Here is a 21,918-nt window from a genome sequence, read left to right as displayed (position 1 = left end):
TCTCTGCAAGTTCTTTTGTAGTTTTAGATATAATTTTCTCAGCTCTTTGTCAAACAATATGAATGTGGTTAAATCGGTCTAATCTTGTACTTGGACTTGTATTCTATAGCTATTTTAGATACAAATTTGTTAGTAGAATATTATATATATATATATATATATATATATATATATATTGTGTGTATTTGTGAATTTACAAATCATTTTTTCTTTCATTACCTTGGAACTGCAAACTTTGGCTCATTTTTACAACATTCACACCATAGAACTCCTTTGACTTGTTTCACTTTTGTCTTGCATATAAGACATGCAACATAATACCATCCATATTTGTTGTTGATATTAATGATTTTGGCATTGCATGTTACCAGTAAGTCCTATAATACAAAGTTTAGTTAATTTATAAAATTATACCTTATTATAAAACACATAAACAATTAATTACCAATTACGATAAATTCATAATATAAGAGTATAGTTGATACCTTTGTCTCTAAGTTCCATTCCAAGTCTTTTATTTCAGCAACTATTTTTTTTATTATGTAAGGCAAGTTCTCTATCTTGTACTTTAGGTAGTCCCTTTGGCAGTATTTCTTTTACGTTTTTGTCCATTGTGGTGTTCAATCTATGCATCAACAATAGCATTATTTTATATTTTTTTCTTCTGAATATTCAATTTTTTAGCATAGTCGTACAAATCGTAAAAAGGGATAGATATAAACAATGTTATATATCTAAACAAACTGAAATAAACATGTCTTCTTAAAAATACCTGCTGGTCTCTTTTTTAAAAAAAAAACTTCTATAGCATCTGTTTTATACAATTTTATGCTATCTATTATTTAAGAAGTATCACAAAGTAGGTACATACTTGAAAAGAAAAAATGTAATAGTAGTTACTTGTTTCTAATTTCTGCAACTTCTGGAATGTCTAAATTGACATACAACTTTGTTGCAAAAGTGGATGATAGTTGATAGTCACCTACAAAAAAGTTGTAAAAATTTATAAGCATTATTGATACATAAATGTTATGTATTTGATAAATGATTCAATCAATTGTTACCTCTTAAAGTTTTCATAATAGTTGAAGTGACTATTACAATGAATGGCCCTTTATTTGTTTTGTAGAAATCATCATCTATTTGTTGTGCAGTATTTCCCCACAAAGTTGTTTGAACTGATTTGTTCCTAAAGTTGTTTATATGTAAGTTTGAGTTATTTAAAAATTATAACATATAAGTTTAAAAAAATGTATATATATCTTACACTTCTAACAATAGTTTAATGTTTCTCATCTTTGTTGGACACCCTCTTGTTTTGATCTCCTCAATGGCTCCAATGTAGTCCAATATGCCAATCACATCTGGTAAGAACATATTCTTTTTTATAGATAATAGTCAGTATTAAGTTATGAATTGCATTATTTTTTTAGCTCTGTAAAAGTAGATGCTTGACTTGTAAAACAATTAAAATTACTAGTCAAGTAAGGTGTGTCATAGCAACGGGAAGCTATTGTTCCATAATCAGCAAATTCAAATTGGGATTGAGGTATTGAATGATCAAATCCGCTGAATTTTGAGACTGAAGTTGTTGAATTGAAAAGTATTTTGAGTTTGTTATGTACTGGACAATAGTTCCCTATATTTTCTTCTACTAAGAAATTTGTAATTGTATATATGCTCCCTTCATTTAGTTGTGGATGATAACTTTGAGCAAGATTCTTTCTGATGCTTGCATGTATCAATGTTCCCTACAAACATTTCAAATGAATTATCCCTTAATCAATAGGAGCAATACATAACAACCAATTTACATTGATTGGCTGCAAGTTTTAATAAAATAATATTAGTAAAATTTATTCTAAAAGGAAATCAATTATGAATTTACCTCTTTGTCAACCAATATCATATCGAGGCTGATCAGATAATGGTTGTTTGCTATTTAATTGCATCCCACATTTGTAAAACTCTAACTTTCACTTTTGATTTATCTTTGTCCTTCGATATCTGCTTCAAAGTTGTGTACTTCATATTCATTTGAATTTGTATTATCTGCACAATTTAAACATCAGAAAAATTTATATATAATTATGGAGTAAAATCTATCATTTGCAACATAAGTGACAATCTAACTTATATTATTGACAGCTTCAACATAATGAACGGTATGTATTACGTCTGCATAGACCATTTGATATTTCTTTATGTACAATATTAATATGGCAGGTTCAACAATAAAAACAATGTTAACATTCTGTGACCATCTATTTGGCCACTGGAAAAAAAGGGGAATAAATTATTTGGGTCATAATAATTATAATTGTCAATTTAATCCAAAATAAAATTTTAATTGAACCAAAATAAAGATGACATAAACAGAAAAAAGAAAAAAAAAAAAAAAAAAAAGAGGCTATTTCAATGTTTTAGTTTGATTTACATAATAAAAATCTGTAAAACAAAAACAATATTTAATCAATACAACAATCAAACAAAAAAATCTCAAGAAATTGAAAAAATAAATGGAAAATTAGAGAAAAAAGTAGCCAAACCTAATACTTATTGAGTAATGCAGAAAAACAGAATTTAATATGCTATAAATAATTCTAGGGAAACCATAATTTTAGTTTGAGGAAAACCGTCAACAAATCTATACTCTTCAGTATTCGACAAAACATAAAGACCATCGGAAAAGAAAAGTGAAAACCTAACAAATATCTCCTAAATGAAAAAAAAAAAAAAAAAAAAGGAGAAAATTAGAACTCATATGTTTTTTCAATAGAGATAAAAGAAGAACCCTAGAAAATTAAATTCAATAGAGGGAAAATAATCTGTGGGCAGTTATAGACAAATGGGAACGGTAATTGAATAGAAAAAAAAGCATGCTCACCTTCTAAATAGTTTGTTTTTGCAGAGAAGGCTTCTTAATAGTTTGCTGCTGCAGTGAAGGAATGGCGGTTGAAACAATTGAGGGAGGGATTCTCTATTTGTGTTCGTGTGTGGCTGAATAAGTGTACCGCTTTAAGATTTTAAGTTATCGCACCACTTGAATGGTGTTTATAAGTTTTCGCTCTTTTTTTTTTTTTTTTTTTTTTGGAAGCTTCACAGGTTTTAAAGTGTATTTTTGGGTTTTCCCAAAAAAAAAAAAATCTATTTTTAACAAAATAAAAAATAATAATAATAATGACCATGGGTGATTCATCAACTTTGGGCTTGATCAATTTATCCTGACGGGCCCAATTATGGTTCTCATCCGAGGCTTACTTTACTTCAGTAAGAGAAATTGTATCATACAATCAATGACATTTTTTTTCCCATGAGTGAGGCTGGGCTTGGGATTGGCTTTTTTTGTATATATGATTTTCCACATAACTCCATAGGTCTCATGGTTGGTTATTAGATGAAATGGATTGGGCTTTTTTAGCTTATGGTATGGACCTACCCACATGGGAAATTGGGAATTGTTATAAACCCACAATAAGAATTTATTTGGAACTTTAATTCTGAGATTTATGTGTATTTGGCAATTGTCTAATTTGGGAATATGCAATGGCCTTATTGAATGTAATTTTTGTGATTTTTAATCTTTAAATGTCATCTAAAATTTTTCTCAAAAAAAAAAAAAAATATATATATATATATATATATCCAAACTAACAAAAGAAATTCCTAAAACCTATCTTTCCACAACCGACTTTTAACTTCTACCTTAATGTATTAGAAATTAGAAATTAGAAATTTTAAAATTAGAAATTTTAAAATAGTTAAAAAGCTTAAAGTTGAAAGTTAAAAGCTATTCCAAATGGATATTGTAAAGTTGTGATTTACAACTGTTTTGTGTTGGCTTTAATTCCGTGCCAAATTTGATTGTAATTTTGTTCAATCTTTTGTACCTTGTATTTTATGTGAGATTTCATTGTAAGGGTTGTGTGTGAGAGAGAGTGTGAAGACTCAAGGCAAATTGAAGACCAAAGAAGTTTTCGCGAGTAGCTCGTGAGAAGCCTTCCCACGAAGTGAAGCATGTGCATGACTGGAATGCGAAGAGTCATGATAGATGGTGACCACTGGTTTTCACGATTGTCTCGCGGGTAAGGCTTTCCCGTGAGATACCCGTAAAACATTCTGTTTTGCCAATTTGTCATATGTGATACAACAGGTCTCTATCCACACTATATATACCCACATTACCCACATATGTTGAGGAGTACTTTTGAGAGAGAAAACCCTAGCCACTACCCTTGAAAGTGAGAGATTGATATACCCACAATTCTCTACACAATCCATTATGGTTTTCCTCAACTCCTACCTTTCCATTTCCAAATCCATGAGAGGTTGATAGCCTAAACACTTAAAACATCCATCCTAAGTGTAAAGTGAGGTTTTGATGCTGCTAGGAAGCATTGGAAGAAGCCATTTGTTTGGTGGATGCAATTGGGCTGAATTGCGTGATCCGAAGAGCTAGAGAAAACAAGGTTTGGCGAAGTCAGTTGGTAGGAGGAGCTTGGAGGACTCGAGTACATGATGTAGATTAGGCTTGGAGGGTCTTTTGTTATTTGTGCACTCCAACTTATTCTCTAGTGGATCGATTTATTGCTTGGGGGTTGGCGGAGAGATTTTTTGCCAAGTTTTTCGGTTTCCTCTTCGATAACACATCAGTGTGTTATCTTGTGTTTGCATTCTTCTTCCTTGCTCTTTTAACTTTCATGCAAACACAAGATAACACACCGATGTGTTATTGAAGAGGAAATCATAGAACTTGGCGAAAAACCTCTCCGCCGCCCTCCAAGCGGTAAATCGATCCACTAGAGAATAAGTTGGAGTGCACGAATAACAAAAGACCCTCCAAGCGGTAAATCAATCCACTAGAGAATAAGTTGGAGTACACGAATAACAAAAGACCCTCCAAGCCTAATCTACCCCATGTACTTGAGCCCTCCAAACTCCTTCTATCAACTAACTTCGCCAAGGGTCTTCTCTAGCTCTCTAGATCACGCAATTCAACCCAATTGCATCCACCAAACAAATGGCTTCTTCCAATGCTTCCTAACAACACCAAAACCTCACTTTACACTCAGAATGGGTGTGGTAAGTGTTTGGGCTATCAACCTCTCAAGGATTAGGAAATGGAGAGGTTGGAGTTGAGGAAAACCATAATGGATTGTGTAGAGGATTATGGGTATAACAATCTTTAACTCTCAAAGGTTGTGGCTAGGGTTTTCTCTTTGAAAAAGCACTCCTCAACATATGTGAGTAATGTGGGTATATATAGTGTGGGTATAGATAGGGTGTATTAGATATGACAAATTGGCAAAACAGACTGTTCCGCGGGTATCTCGCGGGAAGGCCTTACCCACGATACATTTGCGAAAACTAGTTGTCACCATCTGTCATGACTCTTCGCATTCCAATCATGTGCTGAGCACATGCTTCACTTCGCGGGAAGGCTACTCGCGAGATACCCGTGAAAACTTCTCTGGTCTTTAATTGTCTTGAGTCTTCACACTCTCTCTCACACACAACCCTTACAATGAAAACCCACATAAAATACAAGGTACAAAAGATTGTACAAAATTATAATAAAATTTGGCACGAAATTAAAGCCAACACAAAATAGTTATAAATCACAACTTTACAATTTTGAAATTATGTAGACACAAATAAAACTGAAGCACCACTTCAAAAGCCAAAAAAAAACTTTTTAATTCCTCAAAGCTTTTCTAATCAATCTAATGAATCACAAAGTCAAGCAAAAAACAGAAGTTAGCATCTTGCTATATTTTAATAATTTTTGTCGCACTTTTAATAGTAATTGAAAGCCTATAAATGCGTACTTTTGGATGAGCACATCAACCAAAAAGGCTTTGTTTTTACACCAACAAAGAGAATGCCTTTATTGCAAAAGAAGTGAAGGACTGTTTTTGCAAAATACTAATTACAAATGCAAGTATCAATTATACAAAAAGGTTTTAAGAAATAAAATTTATAACAATTTTTTTTTTCTCATTCACATGGTCATCTTTGGATTTCTCTTATAAAAAAAGTAAATGCAGTATTTTTATTATTATTCTGTTCTTTAAAGAAAGTGCAATTAAATAGTTCAAAAAATTAAGAAAGGTTATTTAAAAGATGATGTTTTTAGTTGTTATTCTGTTTGAAAATTCATTTGAGGAAATTATCTTTCAAAAACAGAATTACAATGAGAATTTAAACATCCTAGAAAATAATTTTAAATTTACTCCACATATATTCACTCTACAATTTGAAATGATTTCAGAAACAGCATGCAAAATGTCATAAAACTAATCTAAAATAGATAAAAATTGAATAGAACACTGTTAACAATTAGTCATATACAATAGAAAATTTTAAGAACATGGGTAACACAATTATTTATTCCTATAATTTTAATCCAATTTGAGATCAAAACATACATAAAAGGAAATAACAATAAGACATAAAGAAACAATAATTGTAGCAGTGACAAATTGACAATCAAAATCAAATTAAAAATATCAAACTTCTTCAATCTCCCTCTCGGTCTCTAACGGAAGGAGAACTCTGTTTTTCTTTTGTTTGTTTTTAGACCCCTTAAACACAATCAGATTAACCTAGTTATTTAGTCAAGCGATTAACTTAGGTAAATTATGCAGATCTAGGTTAACACATATAAATCATATCATTGACAAGTGCGGAAAAATATAGAACACAACAATATTATAACCCAAGAAAACCAAACTGATAAAAAACCTGGGGAGGATTTAACTTAGCTATCCTCAAGGTAAAACTAAATCCACTATGAAAGAATTGAAGTTTACACAATAGCGACTTAGACCACTAACATCTTATTATTACCTCGAGTAGGAAACTTACTATCACGACCACGTGACAGCTCCGAGTCCATGGACTACTTCTTTCATGGATTCCCAGCAAGTACAAGCACTCCCGCTTGTGTATCCTTAATCTCTTGAAACAGCAACTAAATTGATCACCAAGTTCTTGACATAATCTTAAATCTTGGAAACCCTAAGTATGTGTGAAGGCAACCACCTCTTGATCTCACAAAAGATTCACACACACAGCATAAAGAGCATCCTAAAACCTGGCTAGGGTTTTCCCTTTTATACTCAAGGAAAAACATAAAACCCAACACGTCAAACAGGCTTGGGTTGAGTTGGAAATTCTATAGAAAAAACAATCTGCACGACTTTCGATCGGTCGAGTCTAATTCTCGATCGATCGAGCCAGGCAAATTTAGACAGTAAATCCTACAGCAACTTGATTCCAACTTTACATAAAAAGCATATACTCTGAGCAAGTCTAAATAAGACTAAAACGTTTTGATCATGGTTTGCCAACATTACAAAATAAAGTTCTAATACATTAGTTCCTAATTCCTTAGAACCTAACATCTTTCCTCTAAATGGTATTTTTAAAAATATTTTATGAGAAAAAATGTAAAAAAAAGGTAGGCTGAAATAAAGCATAACACTAATATACCATCTGCTTCTACCAGTTTTATAGTAATATTCCCCCATGTATAATCATTTCTATTATGCTTCGAAGTATTGATGATGTCTCACCTATAATTTCCCATGCAAATGCCCATCCATTACAGTGATGATTCCAATTTTCCAATTTTCTTAAAGTTCAGACTAATCAAATAACCTATAGCTAAGCAAACTGCCTATTTGGCTATTCTCACCTCATGTATTGATAGCCACAATTATCCTACACTAATTCAAGCAAGTCTAAAATAAAAATCATACAAATTTTAAAGGGAAGAAATCTAATATTAAGTAAATCAATTTCAAGTAATATCAATTAGTCATTAAATTTCTTCGTATGAAATTCAGGAAGCATGAAGTAATTCTACTTAAAAAAAAGAAAAATGAAATAGCCATTAAGGCATATTGCAGGAGCAAAGTTTAAATTGATAAGCATTATGTAGTAATGCAACTCATATCCTAACAGCCCACTCAACCAAACTTTAAATGAAATAAAAATTTAATCAAGCCCCAAAGAATAAAGCAATGGAGAAACAGAGACATAAAAAAAAAAATTATAGATTCAAAAGAGTAAATAGACACTGGAATTTGCCTTCTTTTTAGTACAAAAGGCCATTTAGACTCAGAAGGGGATAAAAGAAAATATTTGATTATAGAAATTTGGAATAGAAAGTTGAGGAAAATAAATGTAAAGAAGTAGGACATAGGCTACACTGCATATTTAAATTTTTAAAAAGAAAATAAAAATGAGACCAAATAACTTAGAAACTAAAAAATAGGACCAAGTTAGTTACACACATACTAAAGTTTATAACAGTAACAAAACTGTCAAAAGTATACTATGATTGGAATCCCTAAATATAATAATAATTATAAAAAAAAAAAAAAAACAGTTGAAGAAGCAGATTAAAGAACCAAACAGATATGAAGAATGCAATTGTAGGAAAATACTCCCTTCACATAAACCATGCACGTCACTTAAAGAATCTGTCTCATAAATATGGTCTTTAACAAACTCTTCATGGAAAACAAAAAATGACCTTGAGCAAATATTCAAAATTCCACAATTTCACTCCCCCTTACAAATAACAGAACTGGTAAGAGAGAAAACAAAAAACCCAAAAACTATAATGTAATTATTAAGTTTAAAAGATAACCAACCATTAAAATTTAGGTAGGATTCGAAATTCTAGAAACTGTATTACAAAAAGTTACTATTGTGAAACCTATAGTTGGTACACTCCTCCATGGATCTCAATAAAAAAATACATTTGAGCAGTTCATTGAATTGCAAAACTAAATTTTCAATAAAAACTCGAAAACTAACACCGAAGGGTTGGTGCATGCACATATGATAAATTTTGTGAATTATAAAAATCAACAGCTACTGTACATGAAACACACTTTATGCTAGGGACTACAAACTAAATATACAAAACTGGCTTGAAATTGTAATTAGCAATTATACAACCCTCACAATTACAAAGTAAAATGTCTCAAAAATCAACCAACACAAACACAAATAAGTGAAATTGATTAGAAAGCACAGTGAACAAAAATTTGAGGAGATTTCCAACCTTTTATAAGGCTACTGGAAATAGGGTTAAAAAAATTAAAGCAATTCCTACTTTCTATTAAATAAAAAGATGAAAATAAATATCAATAGAGAAATAATAATAAAATAAAATATCAAAAAGGAAAACAACAAAGGCGATTGTATTCTCCAAGCATTCAGATTTTAAACAATCCATGTTAGAAATTTCACAATTAAAATCAAGGGTAAACATAGATCTGCACAAAACATAAATTAATTCAAATTTTAGGGGTGATCCAAAAAAAAGCACAAACATAACAAAAAACTGCTAAACAAAATACAACAATTGAACAAACAGAACTCAAGGAATTGTAAAAATAGATTGGAAATTAAGGAAAAATGTAGCCTTTTCAAAACCCTACAAATGGTAATTGAATAGAAAACAAAAAAAGAGGAAAAAAATCCCTACCTTCTGAATTATTTTCTAAATCGCTTGTTGTTGCAGAAGACGAACAAAGTTTCTTAGTTTTCACTGTTGCAGAAGACGAACAGAGTTTTTTTTTTTTTTTTTTTTTTTTTTTTTTTTTTTTTTTTTTTTTTTTTTTTTTTTTTTTTTTTTTTTCGCTTCCTTTTGGATTTCCTTTTTTTGTATGCCTGTTGGTCTGGAACACGGTATTCTAATCTGTGTGTCTATGGAGTTGTAGCGAAGAAATGGAAGTTAGAGTGAGTTTGAAATTTCAATCGGGAAATATGGCGTTTGTGTATTAGGGTTTGTGGTTTTTTTTTTTTTTTTTTTTTTTTTGTGGATAAGCGGCTTGGTGTTTTTTATAGAAATGCCTTTAATGAAAGTGAGTCTTCCAAACGCACCGTACGGTATTTTAAAGAATTAATTGTAGGTAAGGTCTTTTACGACATTTTAAAAACGTTGGTATATGGCTTATTTCTATATCCTTAAATGTCCTATACCAGCAATTTTGAAAGCGCGCAAGCATAGGCAACACTTATTACAGCAGTTTAGAACCACTGGTATAGGATGTATTTCTATTTCCCTAAATACCCTGTAGTGGCATTTCAGAAACTGCTGGTATAAGAAGGGCCTATTACGGTATTTTAAAAATGTTGGTATAGGGCTTATTTCTATATTCTTAAATGACTTATATCGGTGGTTTTAAAAGCGCAGGCATAGACAGTACATATTACAGTAGTTTAAAATCGCTGGTATAGGATGTACTTCTATTTTCCTAAATACCCTATAGGGGCGGTTTTAAAACCACTGTTATAGGTACTCCTATAACAGACGCATCAAATTTGTCGAAAATTATTATTGTTATTATTTTTTTACAAAAAAATACAAGAAGAAGGGAGGATTTTTTGAAACTGTCTATGTATAGAAACATGTCGTACAATGTGTAACTCAACTTTTATTATATCATTTTTATTATTATTAGATTACATATTATATGATATCAACCAAAAGTCTTATAGCTCAAATGGTTGGTACTTCTCATCATTTTCAATGTAATCATCTAGAGTTCAAATTCCTCATATCTCAACTATCCATTTGTGACATGATACAATAAAAAACCAAATATAAAGTAAACCTTCAATTCGTTACCACATTTGGTGATTGGTCCCTTAAAAAAGTTCAAAAACTCAATGAAATGCACATTTCAATAGATCCATCCTTATCTATATGTTACTCTGATTGTCATCTTCATTATCATATTTGGTGACTAATCCCTAAAACAACAAAAAAGTTGGTGGCAAAAACTCTATAAAGTAATCATCCAGAGTTCAAATCCCTCATATCTCAACTATCCATTTGTGACATGATACAATAAGCAACCAAATATAAAGTAAACCTTTAATTCGTTACCACATTTGGTGATTGGTCCCTTAAAAAAGTTTAAAAACTCAATGAAATGCACATTTCTATAGATCCATCCTTATCTCTATGTTACTCTGATTGTCACCTTCATTACCATATTTGGTAACTAATCCCTAAAACAACAAAAAAGTTGGTGGCAAAAACTCTATAAAACGCACATTTCTATAGGGTCAAGGTATCCTCCATTCTTGACTCTATCTTATCTTTGAGTATTTCTCTTTGTTGGGAATTTTTTTTTATTAAGATGGCACCCCAGGGAAGAGGTAGTGCAATTGTTGTCTCAATTCTACTATTGGGTATGCTCCTTCACTGTGGTAACGTTTTGGCAGCAACCTATACTGTTGGAGATGCTGGTGGATGGACCTTCAATGTTGTGGGTTGGCCTAATGGAAAGACCTTTAGGGCTGGTGATGTACTCGGTAAATATGAATCATTATTTTCTATATATATATATATATATAAATAACTTCATACTTTTTCAATCACCATTTTTTTTTATCATTTTCTTTAACATTATAATTATGGGTATAGATTGTTTTCACGTCCTACAGTATCAACTCTCTATCATAATGTTTGACGATTTTCTATTAAGGGTTATTATTTTTCTTGTCTTCATGTTACAGTGTTCAACTACAACCCAGCATTCCACAATGTGGTTGGTGTAGGTAAAAATGGTTATGATACATGCACGGCATCATCAGGGCAAACATTTAAATCTGGAAGTGATCAGATCAAGCTTGTGCAAGGAGGAAACTATTTCATTTGCGGTTTTCCAGGGCATTGCGCAAAGAACATGAAAATAGCTGTCAACGCATTGTAATCTGAAACAAAACGTTTTGAGATGTTGTCAAGATGCAATGGAATACTCAATAAAATTCATTTCTAATATGCTTGAATATGAGATATTGCTCTATTTTTGCACTTTCTTATGAAGTTTTGCTTAGCTTTTACTGTGATATCTGATGCGGCAAAAGAAATTATTCGACTGATTTTTGGTTTCCACAGTTACCATGCGTCTTAGGGCATTAAAGGTGCAAATATTTGTTTTGTAACCAGCAATTCTCATCTCCTCAAAAACCTTCAAAGCAGACTTATCCTTCCCATCTTTGTCAAATCCAAACAAAAGGGTGGTGTATGTAATTAAATATATCAGGCTTAATCCCTCTCTTTATCATAATTTTAATTTAACATCCATTGCTTCATGGAAAGTTCCATTTTCAAGTTTGTTTATTACAAAATTATGATGGATATACTCATTCTTTATTTTGAGAATAGTTGAGTTTGACATTTAATACAACCGTATTTTTTATATAAAAAATAATAATAGAATGACTGAAATATAGAAATTTTATATAAATATATATATATATAGTTTTTTTTTCCATCAAAAAATTAATAATATAGTTTAACAGTTAACACTTTGATGCCTTTCAGACCCCCTTTGGCATTTGTGATTAGATAGCTCACTACTATAGCTAAGTGCCAATTAATAAAGGACGGTCCCAAAGAAGAGGGACAATTGTAGGTTCTAAAGAAGGAGCCACCCCAAGAAAGGGTCTCGAGTCTCAACCCAATGAGAGGATCACACAAATGTTGACCACTATTACTAAAGCCTGTAGATGAGTTTTGAGGAATGGATTTAACTATTATGTGAACCAGGAGGACTAATGTTTGTGAACTCAAGTGACAATGACTTGAGCAATAGATTTCTTGATGGCAGTGGAGTTACAGAGTTGGATTTTTTGTAAAAGGATGTCTATATATTTCTCTCTCATCCCAAACACACTTCTCCTCACTTTATTCTCTCTGCCTCTCTCATCCCAACCCCTTCCCCCCACACCCACACACACACAGCAAGGTCATATCGTCAACTCTAGCAATATCGGTAGGGCTCCCATGACAGTAGCGAGGTCATACAACAGCATTTCTGGTGGGTTTTCGTATGGGTTTGATTTTGAGTTGATTTTTTTTTGTGTTGATTTTGAGTTGGATTTGGGTTGGGTTTTTCGGTGGGGTTTTTTGGTGGGGTTTGGGTTGTTTTTGAGTTGTTTTTGTTTTTATTTTATTGATTTCGTGTTTGGAAAATCAACTATTGAAATGACTTGTGGTGGTGATAGTTGGGTGGTGCTAGGTTGCTATGGTGGTGGTGGGTTGGTGGAGGTTGATGTTGGCTCTTTTTTTCTTCTTCTTTCACTATGAAGGTTAAATCTTCTCTTCTTCTTCACGGTGAAGAGAGTACAGGGAAATCAGACAAGAGAGGATGTGAGAGAAAATAATAATAAACAAATGGGATACAAAGCTATAGTAACTCTGTATATATACATGGTTACTATAGAAATTTTGCATAGGAACTGTGTTTTAGACCCATTAATGTGGGTAATTTTTGAGCAAAAATGTGTAAAATTGATAATTTTTTATATTTTACAATCACTAGTGTGATTGCTCTTAGGTTTTCCTTTTGTATTTTAGGTGTCTTGCATGTTTCTCCTAGTTACAATCTACTTGGGTTTTCTTTCTTTTTTTTTGGGTGTCTTGTTTATCTTTATTTTGTATTTCTTGTTTTTTTTTTCTTTTTTTTTTTTTTCCTCTCAGGTAGAATTTTGCTTTATCCTAATCTTAGTATATACGTGTATAAAACTTTCTTCTAGAGACTTGAACTTCGACCCTGACTTCCCTCCCACCCCACAAGAACTTAAACATGTAGATTGATTATCATGCCATGGCGTGCATTGTGTAGTGGTAAATTTATTATGTGTTGTTAGTTGGGAAAGTTTGTTATTGGTAATTTTTATTGTTGTTGGGTTAATTTTTTTGGACTTGTTAATTTTATTTTAAATTTTAGATCTATAATTTTTTTATGGTTTTTAAAAAGATAAATGATATTGTTAAGAGGGGCTAAGTATAATTTTATTGTACCAAATTACTAAAAATTAATACACACACATACATACATAGATACATACATACATACATACATATATATATATATATATATATATATATGTATTGCAACTACTTACTAAGTTATTTTTATATTTAAAAATACATTTTTATTTAAAAAACCTACAGAAATAAACATGACAAACCCACATAAAATCATTTAAAAAAAAAACTTATTTTATATTTACAATTGGGTAATATGTAGTGAGACCACTTGTACGTTTAAGTTCTTGCAGTAAGACCGGTATTTTTTTCCCGTCAATTTAGTATATAAATTTTGGTACTATAGCAATAGATGTTCTTATTTTTGCACCAAATTATTATTATTTTTTAAATGAAAATGAAAAGGTTTTATTGCAACATCATAAAAGTTCACACGGGGTTAGTATTTTTTTTTTTTTTTTTTTTTTTTTTTTTTTTTTTTTTTTTTTACAATTTACATTGGCAAAGATGAAAAAAAAAAAAATTAAGAAGCTCTTACTCCAATAGTACATAAAAGTCCTAGAGATGCTGCAATTGACACTTTTTAAAAATTTTAACCGAAATTTGGGTTCTAATTATCACATTTGGTAAAAAATTTTATCGTCAAATAAGAGATGTGAAGCTCAATCTTCACGTATACAAAACTAATTGGTGTTTTGGTCTAATTATAAAGGATAGTCATTATTTAGCGGTTTTGATATTTATATCTATAAATTAAATAAAATATAAAACAAATTACTCCACTTTTTTCTATGTTTAGTATTTTTTATAAACAAAATTTTATATATCAAAAAGGAGGGTAAAAGGGCCAATCTCATTTCTAACTTCTGAGAGAAAGATCCAGTGGGAGGGAAGGGATGGCAATAGGCCAATCCTAATTACAAAATGTTGCCCAAGGGGCAATATTATTAGACAAAAAATTTACATGTCTGGAAACAAAAACAAAGTCCAAAAGAGCAAAGAACTTAGAGTTACTTAATATAACTAGAAAAGAGAGCTAAAGATTTTGGAGGAGAAAAGGAAAAACTTTAGAATCTCATTCAAAATCAACAAATTTCGTAATCATCTTCAAAGCTAAAAGGACAACTTTTGAATCTCCTTCAAACACAACGACAGACTATTAGTATTAGTATGAGTAATTACTGTTTGACTAGCCTTTTTTTTTTTTTTGGGAGAACTAAAGACTACAAACTTGGTTGCAATCAAAAATACAATTTCACTTAATATCATTTTATTAAATGTAGATTTTTACAAATCTGTTATTTGAATAACATTTGCTTCTTATATCCTTCATTCTTGCAAAAATTTTATATTTTCAAAAATATACATAAAAAATAAGTTTATGAATTGAATAGTAAATAATATCTATTTGGTATAAAATTTAACATGTAAGTTGAGAATATAAAAAATATACAATCCAACAATTATATTTTAAAAACATGTAACTATCTAATTTTTTTAGTATAAATTGTAGCAGAACTTTACCCTTTATATTTAATATCTTAATATATATATATATATATATATATATATAAATAAATAAAAGCCAGACGTTGTGTGATGAGTGAGCAGGACAGTAGGGTCTTAACCTCACTTCACTTTACTTTTACCCAGTAAATAAATCACAAAGAGAGAATCCCAAACAACGCACATTATCGAATGAATTAGCAATGTCTGAGCCGAGAACAAAGCCTAAATTATCGTCTGTGTTTCTCCCAGACCACATCATTGACGAGATCCTCAGTTGGGTACCAGCGAAATCCTTAATCCGATTCAGGTGCGTTTCCAAATCTGGGTACTCAATCATCACAAACCCCATTTTCATTTCCACACACTTCAACCGAGCCAAATCACTATTTTCCAATGAAGAAAACAACAACAATCATAATGGTTATTTGCTATATACACCACTACATGTGGATCCTCTTCTTAATAGCAGAAATTTGTGTACTGTTGTTTGCAATAGCGATGGCGCATTGAGCAACAACATTTCTAGGATCGAAATACCCTTTAGTCATTCTCGGATAATGGGCTTTTCTAATGGCATGTTCTGTTTTGCTAGCTATGTGGAAAACTGTAGACATATAATGTATTTGTGGAACCCAAGCATTAGGAAGTTTAAGATGCTCGCTGCTACTGTGAACATCGCCAACTTTTCTACTCAGGTTGCTGTTGGTTTTGCGTATCATTCTCAAAGCAATGACTTCAAGGTTTTGAGAATTGTGTGTAATAATCCTGCTGAGGCCGAGGTTTATACACTGAGTACGGATTCGTGGAGAAGGTTTGTCATATCAGTTGAATCATCAACTGGGTCTGGACTCAATGGATCTATTAGTGGTATTGATGTTTCACCCTGTGTATGTTTAAATGGAGCTCTGCACTCAATAGCATGTACTACTGTGGGACACCATTTCATCTTGTCCTTTGATCTCAATAATGAGAAATTCCGAGAGATAATGCTGCCGTGGAATTACTTACATGGACTTTTTCGACATTTACTTGGATTTTCTCGATATCTTGCAGTATCCAAGGGATTGTTGACTTTCATTGTTTTTGGTAAGAGTCCAGCTGTTGCAGGTAGTTTTAAGTGCCTCATATGGGTGATGAGGGAGTATGGGGTGTCCATGTCTTGGACTTCAAAGATTGTAAATCTAGGTTGGGTTGACAGCTTCTATGGCTGCACCGACAATGGTGAATTTCTCATTGAGATGTCCAATGGGCACCTTTTCTCATTCGATCATGAGAGTCTAGAAGAGAATAGTCTTGGAATTCAATTTCCTGCATGGGTAGGTTTCACAAGTAATTTAATGGAGAGTTTGGTTTTACTCGAATAGAAAGATTAGTAGGTTGGAGTTTCTAATCAAGTGCCTATCCTTATGAAATCGAAGTTGTCGTTTCACAGTTGTTGCATCATATGAAGCTGTTAGGAGGTTTGTTCTCTATGTAATTTGCGGTTAACTGAAGCTGTTATTGTGTTCTGTCTTCTTTCCTTTTATTGCTGACATGAAAGTATTGCTTTGATGTGGGAGGACTAAATTATATAGAACAAAAAAGGAATACCTATCATTTATTAACTACTTTTTTTGTTGGGGGGTGGAGGGGAGGGATTAGAAATGTTGTCCACATTCTAGAACAAGGAATATCATGATGAAACATCAATATAATGTAATTTCATTAGAAATTTTGATGTTGCTGTTGTTGTTATTATTTTGTATTAACTTCTTAGGATTTTGTATATCACACAACTTTTTAAAGCTCTTACATAGTTTTAGAATACTCAGATTTGTAGATTTGATTTGCACAACTTGGTATTAAAAATGGCTTTGCCCTATAAGAGACAGTTTAATAGAAATTGTAATATACGTGGCAGGAAATCACTTTCCCAAACCATAAATCATCCCATGCCTTGCATGTGGTTATGAACCTACTTTCATTTTCCCATAACATTATTTAACAAATGGAAGAAATAACTTTTCTCTAGCCAGGAGCCTTAATCTTGTGCATAAATTTTGCTAGTTCATGCTTGTTCTAAATATTTGGATTTTGGATCCTTTGGAGTGATGGCATAAGTATGTCCTGTTGTAGAAACTTACAATTTTAAAATTATTTGTTCAAAGAGTAGAGCGGGGCTAAGCTTCTCTGTAGAACATAGTACACTGCACAAGTTGTTCCCTGTCTAGAGGAACATGTAAAAACTAGCACATGACGCAAAGTTTTGAGCTAGAGAACCTCCTCCCACAAAAGAAATTTCTATCAGTGCTGCAAACTAGCATCACTATGGAAAGTGATTAAAGAGAACACCCTTAGATGATTTCAAATAAATTTCACTTGCTGCTCATGTTTAGGGTATGTTCAGTAGTATGTGAACGTAAGGGTTGTTTTCCTACTAAAGAAAAAGTATCCAACCTCTTCCCTTGGCTGTGCCTTATTGAGTTGAAATTGTCTGATGAAATTGCTCTTTCCATCTCTATGTGATTTGGAAATGAATTTGGAATTAGATTTCATATACAGTTAGGAGTTATGCAAGCATAAAAAGGTGGAGCTTAGTTGAGATGTTATGATGACGAGTCACAATTTCTTTTAGAATTGGCTCCAAACAATTTTGGCACAACTCTCCATTGTAGCTAAAGTCATGAATAAATTGCTCATCTTATTCTGCTTATTGTAATTAATACCTTTAATATTTCCAATTTTCATTAAGTAAATCTATACTTTTCCAAGTAGATGTATTCTCCTCCATTTGAACCAGCAATGGAGCAATTATGTTGTAGACCCCTATGACTAGAGGTTTGAAAAGAAACTGGAAAACTCTGTTCTGCTGATGATTACTTCAATCTTCAGGTTATAGGGCTTAATGGTGGTTTGGCCACTGAATTGGTCACAGAAGTGGAATGCCTGCACAGCCCCTTTGCATCACCAAGGATATGGATACTGATGAGCATTTGTGATTTAATTCACAGACACAAGCGGAAGTTTCGATATAAGGTAAAAGGGAAAAGTTAACGGATGCCCTAAATGCATTGGTTTAGAAAATATTTTTAGAAACTTTTTATGGGGAACAAAAAGCAATTATTTTTTTTTATGGGTTTTCATATTTCCTATAAAAGCTGTGTCAAAACTTTCTTATAGTTTATTAACAATTATGTTAAGGACACCTGTTAACCGGACCCAAGGTAAAATACTAATTTAATCACAAACACATTATTTACAGTCTTCCTTATGAGGTTGCAAAAGTTACGTAAGAAAAAAACATATTTAGGTTTAGGGAAAAAGTTGAAGGCGGAACCCTATCTGCACTGCAATTTCAATTAATAGGCTTTGTTTTAAAATGAAATTGCATTGCCGAAATGTTCACAATTTTTTCTATTCAAATGGAATTCTAGAATGTTTATGTATGCCTGATCAGTCCCCTCGAACTTCAAATAATTTTATGTAGAGAGCTTGACAATGCTACTGATTTGATGGCCATGCTAGGCCATCAACTGTTGTTGGCATGGCAAGCAAGGAGAGAAAAGATAAATTGCTTTGTTCTAGAAAAATGTCTTGGAATAGGGGCTGCACCAATAGGATCAGAAGAAATGTTATTGAATGATTTATTTAAGGATTTAGCTAGTTCTGGAAATTTTAAGAGACACGTTGTGCCAGACTTGAAGTTGGAACCCAATGGGAAGCAATTTTGAAATGGATTCAATGTTGGAACCATTTTTGTTGTAAATTGTTTTCACCAAATTATAGTTTCTTTCATTTTAGTTAACTTAATTAGTATAATAATTTATTTATCAAAAAAAAATTAGTTTAATGAATAAAACATGCACTTTATAGCATATATTCGAGTCCACCAATTCATTTTTCCTTCGATGTCACTGGTGAGAGATTTCAAGAGATAATGCTGCTAAAGAATTGATAAATGGATTCCTTCTGATCTTTGAAAGACTTGTAGTGTTCAAGGGATCAATAGCTTTGATTGTTTTTGGTGAAACTCTAGCTGAAGATAGTGATGTATGCTAAAAATGGGTGGTGGAGTATGATGTTGTTGAGTCTTGTATTGAAACGGGTGTGCTAGTGGATTTGTTGAGAGATTCTGGGTATTATATGTCACTTGATTTTTGTTTCAAGATTGACGTGCACATTCTTGAACATGGAAATGTCATGGTGTATTATAAATACTTAGACAACATAATCTTATCTCAGTTTTATGTCCTTGTGAGACAACATGAACAATTAGTAGCTTAATATCTAACTTCTGCAATTTATACAAGACACAAAATTGTGTTCTTGATCTTAAGCGATAATTCAAATTGTATATTTCAACATATCGAATAGAAGGCTTATGATTTTGAGCACATTTATAATTGCATATATGGTTATTTTTTATTGTACTTGCATATGTTTAGGGTTTGCCATTTATAAAATTATTGAAATATACTCGTTTCTGTAATATAGGTATGCTTGAAAGTTGAAACTGCTTTAATTTTGTATGCAGAAAGGGCCTAAGTCATATTTTGGACTATATATATGCTAATTTTTCAATGCAGATATGGAATTTATTCTTTGTACGAGCTTTGGTATATAGAGCTTATGAAGCTATTTGCTTTGTTTTGTTTGCCCACTGCCCACTGCCCACTGCCACTGTTGCTAGTCTGTGACTCTCTATAAAAATATTACTTCTTCTTCTTCCTAGTCGTTTGATAAGTAATTCCGATTTGGGATAAACCATTATATTATGATGTTTGGCTTATCCAAAATAGATATGATTGCAAATACAAGTGAGTGAATCATGATTGTTGCAAATGAAAGAAATCTGGAAAACCAAACCATTGGTGAAGATATGTGCATGTTAGCAAGCCCACTTAAGTCTTGGCATCAGTACTATTTGGGAAAGAACCTTGCATCTCATCCTAAGCAAACTTTAGGAGACATTCCTCGTGATATAAACTAGGTTTTCCAATTAAAAATCCCAACTTTGATTCATCTTAGATGCCCCAACATCCAAGGTAAGTTCACTGTAAATCTGCTCATTATTTGGATTAATTTGAAAATTCCAAAACCCAAGTCCTCTATCCAAGCAACAAACAATTGTGGAAATAAAATCCACTAATAAGTGCTAAAACACTTGTTATTAAAAATCGCGAGTAATGATGCACTCGCTGTAAAAGTAGCCTTGAATAGAAATGTGGACACAATCGCATGTACAACGTGCCCTCTGCAGTCAATTTCCTTAATCAATAGAGCATCTTGTCATCTCATGCCCTTTCACAATCATCATATGGTCTCTCACAGTTTGGTCCCTCAATTTCTCTACAATACCTAGAAAATTTTCTACTTCTAAAAAGTGTCTATAGCTATTTCTACAGTTACTTTGGTTTAGTCAATTTTTTTTCTCTTTGTAAGCAAGACAGTGCATGTTGTTGCGAAAAGCCAAAAAGTAATTTCACCGTAGGACCAAACAAAACTTGATAGTTAATGCGGAGGCGTTTCATGTGTGCTGGGCCTGCTGGCCTAGGCCTCTTTTTGTGTTTCCTTTTTCTATTTTTCTTTTTAAAGCATCCACGGTAGAGCTATTTTTTTAGCTATTTGGTACAACAAAAAACTGTTTTATTTATTTAGCAAAATTTAGGTACAATACTTAAATGCTATTCTTTAGATTCCCCTATTAAGATTCTGCCACGTAGATTTTTCCTCATGGGATTGAAGTGTATTTTTTAGTTAAGTAGTCACATGACTCAATCATAAGAGAGGAATCTAAGTAATAGCATCTAAAATATTGTATTTAAGTTTTGTCCTTATCTTTTTTTTTTTTTTTTTTTTTTTGATCTATCCTTATCTATTTTACGTACTCACTTTACAGACATCCAGCATCAGTGGATCTATTTTAATTTCCAACACAATAAAATAATATAAACATCACAATAAAATAATATATCTACTACAATAGCCGTAAAAAAAAAAAAAAACAATATATAAGAAAAGAAAAAAAAAATATAAGAATAAAAGAACAATAGCAGTGTGAACGCACAAACAATATATAGCGTTCACACTGCTATATAAAAAAAGAAAAATAAAAGAAAAAAAATGAGTAAAAGAAGTGTGATCGTACAAACAATATCAATGTGAACACAAAAGAATAGAAATAAAAATAAGTAAAATAATCGAAAGCAATGTGAATGCACAAATAAAAAACCACTGACCCAAAAAATATAGCTTTGCCTCCGCACATTAGCATCATGGGCCATAGGCATTATAAACGTAGAAAGGTCAAAGTAGTTATTACTTTCAGAAATATTCAGATAGCTAAATGGAACCGCCAACGAAGAAGTCTCGACCTACGGAAAAGCCCCTCCCTGTCCCTAACGACATCGTGTTCGACATCCTAACTTTGGCTGCCAGTGAAATCCTTAATCCGTTTCAGATGCGTTTCCAAATCTTGGTACTCCACCATCACCAACCCGATTTTCATCACCACACATCTCAACCTCAGCAAAGCGAAGGAATCACTATCCATTGACGACAATAACAATGGTTATCTGTTATATACATACGTACCAAAGGATTTTTCATCTCGCCATGAACTG

At 32.0% G+C, this 21,918-nt stretch overlaps 3 protein-coding genes across 4 annotated transcripts; 2 read left to right on the top strand and 1 right to left on the bottom strand.

Moving 5' to 3' along the window:
- Positions 1 to 209: 209 nt before the first annotated feature.
- LOC126693469 (uncharacterized) lies at positions 210 to 3,055 on the bottom strand. Of its 2 annotated transcripts, XM_050389458.1 has the most exons (7): positions 2,888 to 3,055; positions 1,889 to 2,052; positions 1,478 to 1,751; positions 1,268 to 1,364; positions 1,065 to 1,189; positions 901 to 982; positions 210 to 377 (listed from the first exon to the last, which is right to left on the bottom strand). In XM_050389458.1, exons 2-7 carry the CDS (start codon positions 1,907 to 1,909, stop codon positions 365 to 367), a joined length of 612 nt encoding a protein of 203 aa, XP_050245415.1. In that variant the 5' UTR covers positions 1,910 to 2,052; positions 2,888 to 3,055; the 3' UTR covers positions 210 to 364. The 2 variants fall into 2 exon arrangements, 1 of the variants encoding a protein (XP_050245415.1); XR_007645371.1 differs by lacking the exons at positions 210 to 377; positions 1,478 to 1,751 and having other exon boundaries at positions 743 to 982; positions 2,888 to 3,053.
- Positions 3,056 to 9,747: 6,692 nt separating this feature from the next.
- LOC126691415 (basic blue protein-like) lies at positions 9,748 to 11,744 on the top strand. The gene is made up of 3 exons (XM_050386461.1): positions 9,748 to 9,759; positions 11,169 to 11,343; positions 11,548 to 11,744. The coding sequence occupies exons 1-3, from the start codon at positions 9,748 to 9,750 to the stop codon at positions 11,742 to 11,744; spliced, it is 384 nt and encodes a 127-aa protein (XP_050242418.1).
- Positions 11,745 to 15,414: 3,670 nt separating this feature from the next.
- Positions 15,415 to 19,558, top strand: LOC126693468 (F-box/kelch-repeat protein At3g06240-like). The gene is made up of 2 exons (XM_050389457.1): positions 15,415 to 16,776; positions 18,188 to 19,558. The coding sequence occupies exon 1, from the start codon at positions 15,517 to 15,519 to the stop codon at positions 16,678 to 16,680; it is 1,164 nt and encodes a 387-aa protein (XP_050245414.1). The 5' UTR covers positions 15,415 to 15,516; the 3' UTR covers positions 16,681 to 16,776; positions 18,188 to 19,558.
- The last annotated feature ends 2,360 nt before the right edge of the window (positions 19,559 to 21,918 follow it).

This window comes from Quercus robur, chromosome 7 (genome assembly GCF_932294415.1).
Source record: "Quercus robur chromosome 7, dhQueRobu3.1, whole genome shotgun sequence".
NCBI lineage: Eukaryota > Viridiplantae > Streptophyta > Magnoliopsida > Fagales > Fagaceae > Quercus > Quercus robur.
This window is presented reverse-complemented; position numbering and strand designations above follow the sequence as displayed.

Bases quoted from the DNA above. Each gene is read 5' to 3' on its own strand.
- LOC126693469 (XM_050389458.1), bottom strand. From the start codon at position 1,909: ATGATATTGGTTGACAAAGAG. The intron at 1,365-1,477 runs GTAATTTTAATT...TGTTCTTACCAG, and splicing joins TGACACACCTTACTTGACTA to ATGTGATTGGCATATTGGAC. The intron at 983-1,064 runs GTAACAATTGAT...ACTTTTTTGTAG, and splicing joins TATTATGAAAACTTTAAGAG to GTGACTATCAACTATCATCC.
- LOC126691415 (XM_050386461.1), top strand. The intron at 11,344-11,547 runs GTAAATATGAAT...TTCATGTTACAG, and splicing joins TAGGGCTGGTGATGTACTCG to TGTTCAACTACAACCCAGCA.
- LOC126693468 (XM_050389457.1), top strand. From the start codon at position 15,517: ATGTCTGAGCCGAGAACAAAGCCTAAATTATCGTCTGTGTTTCTCCCA.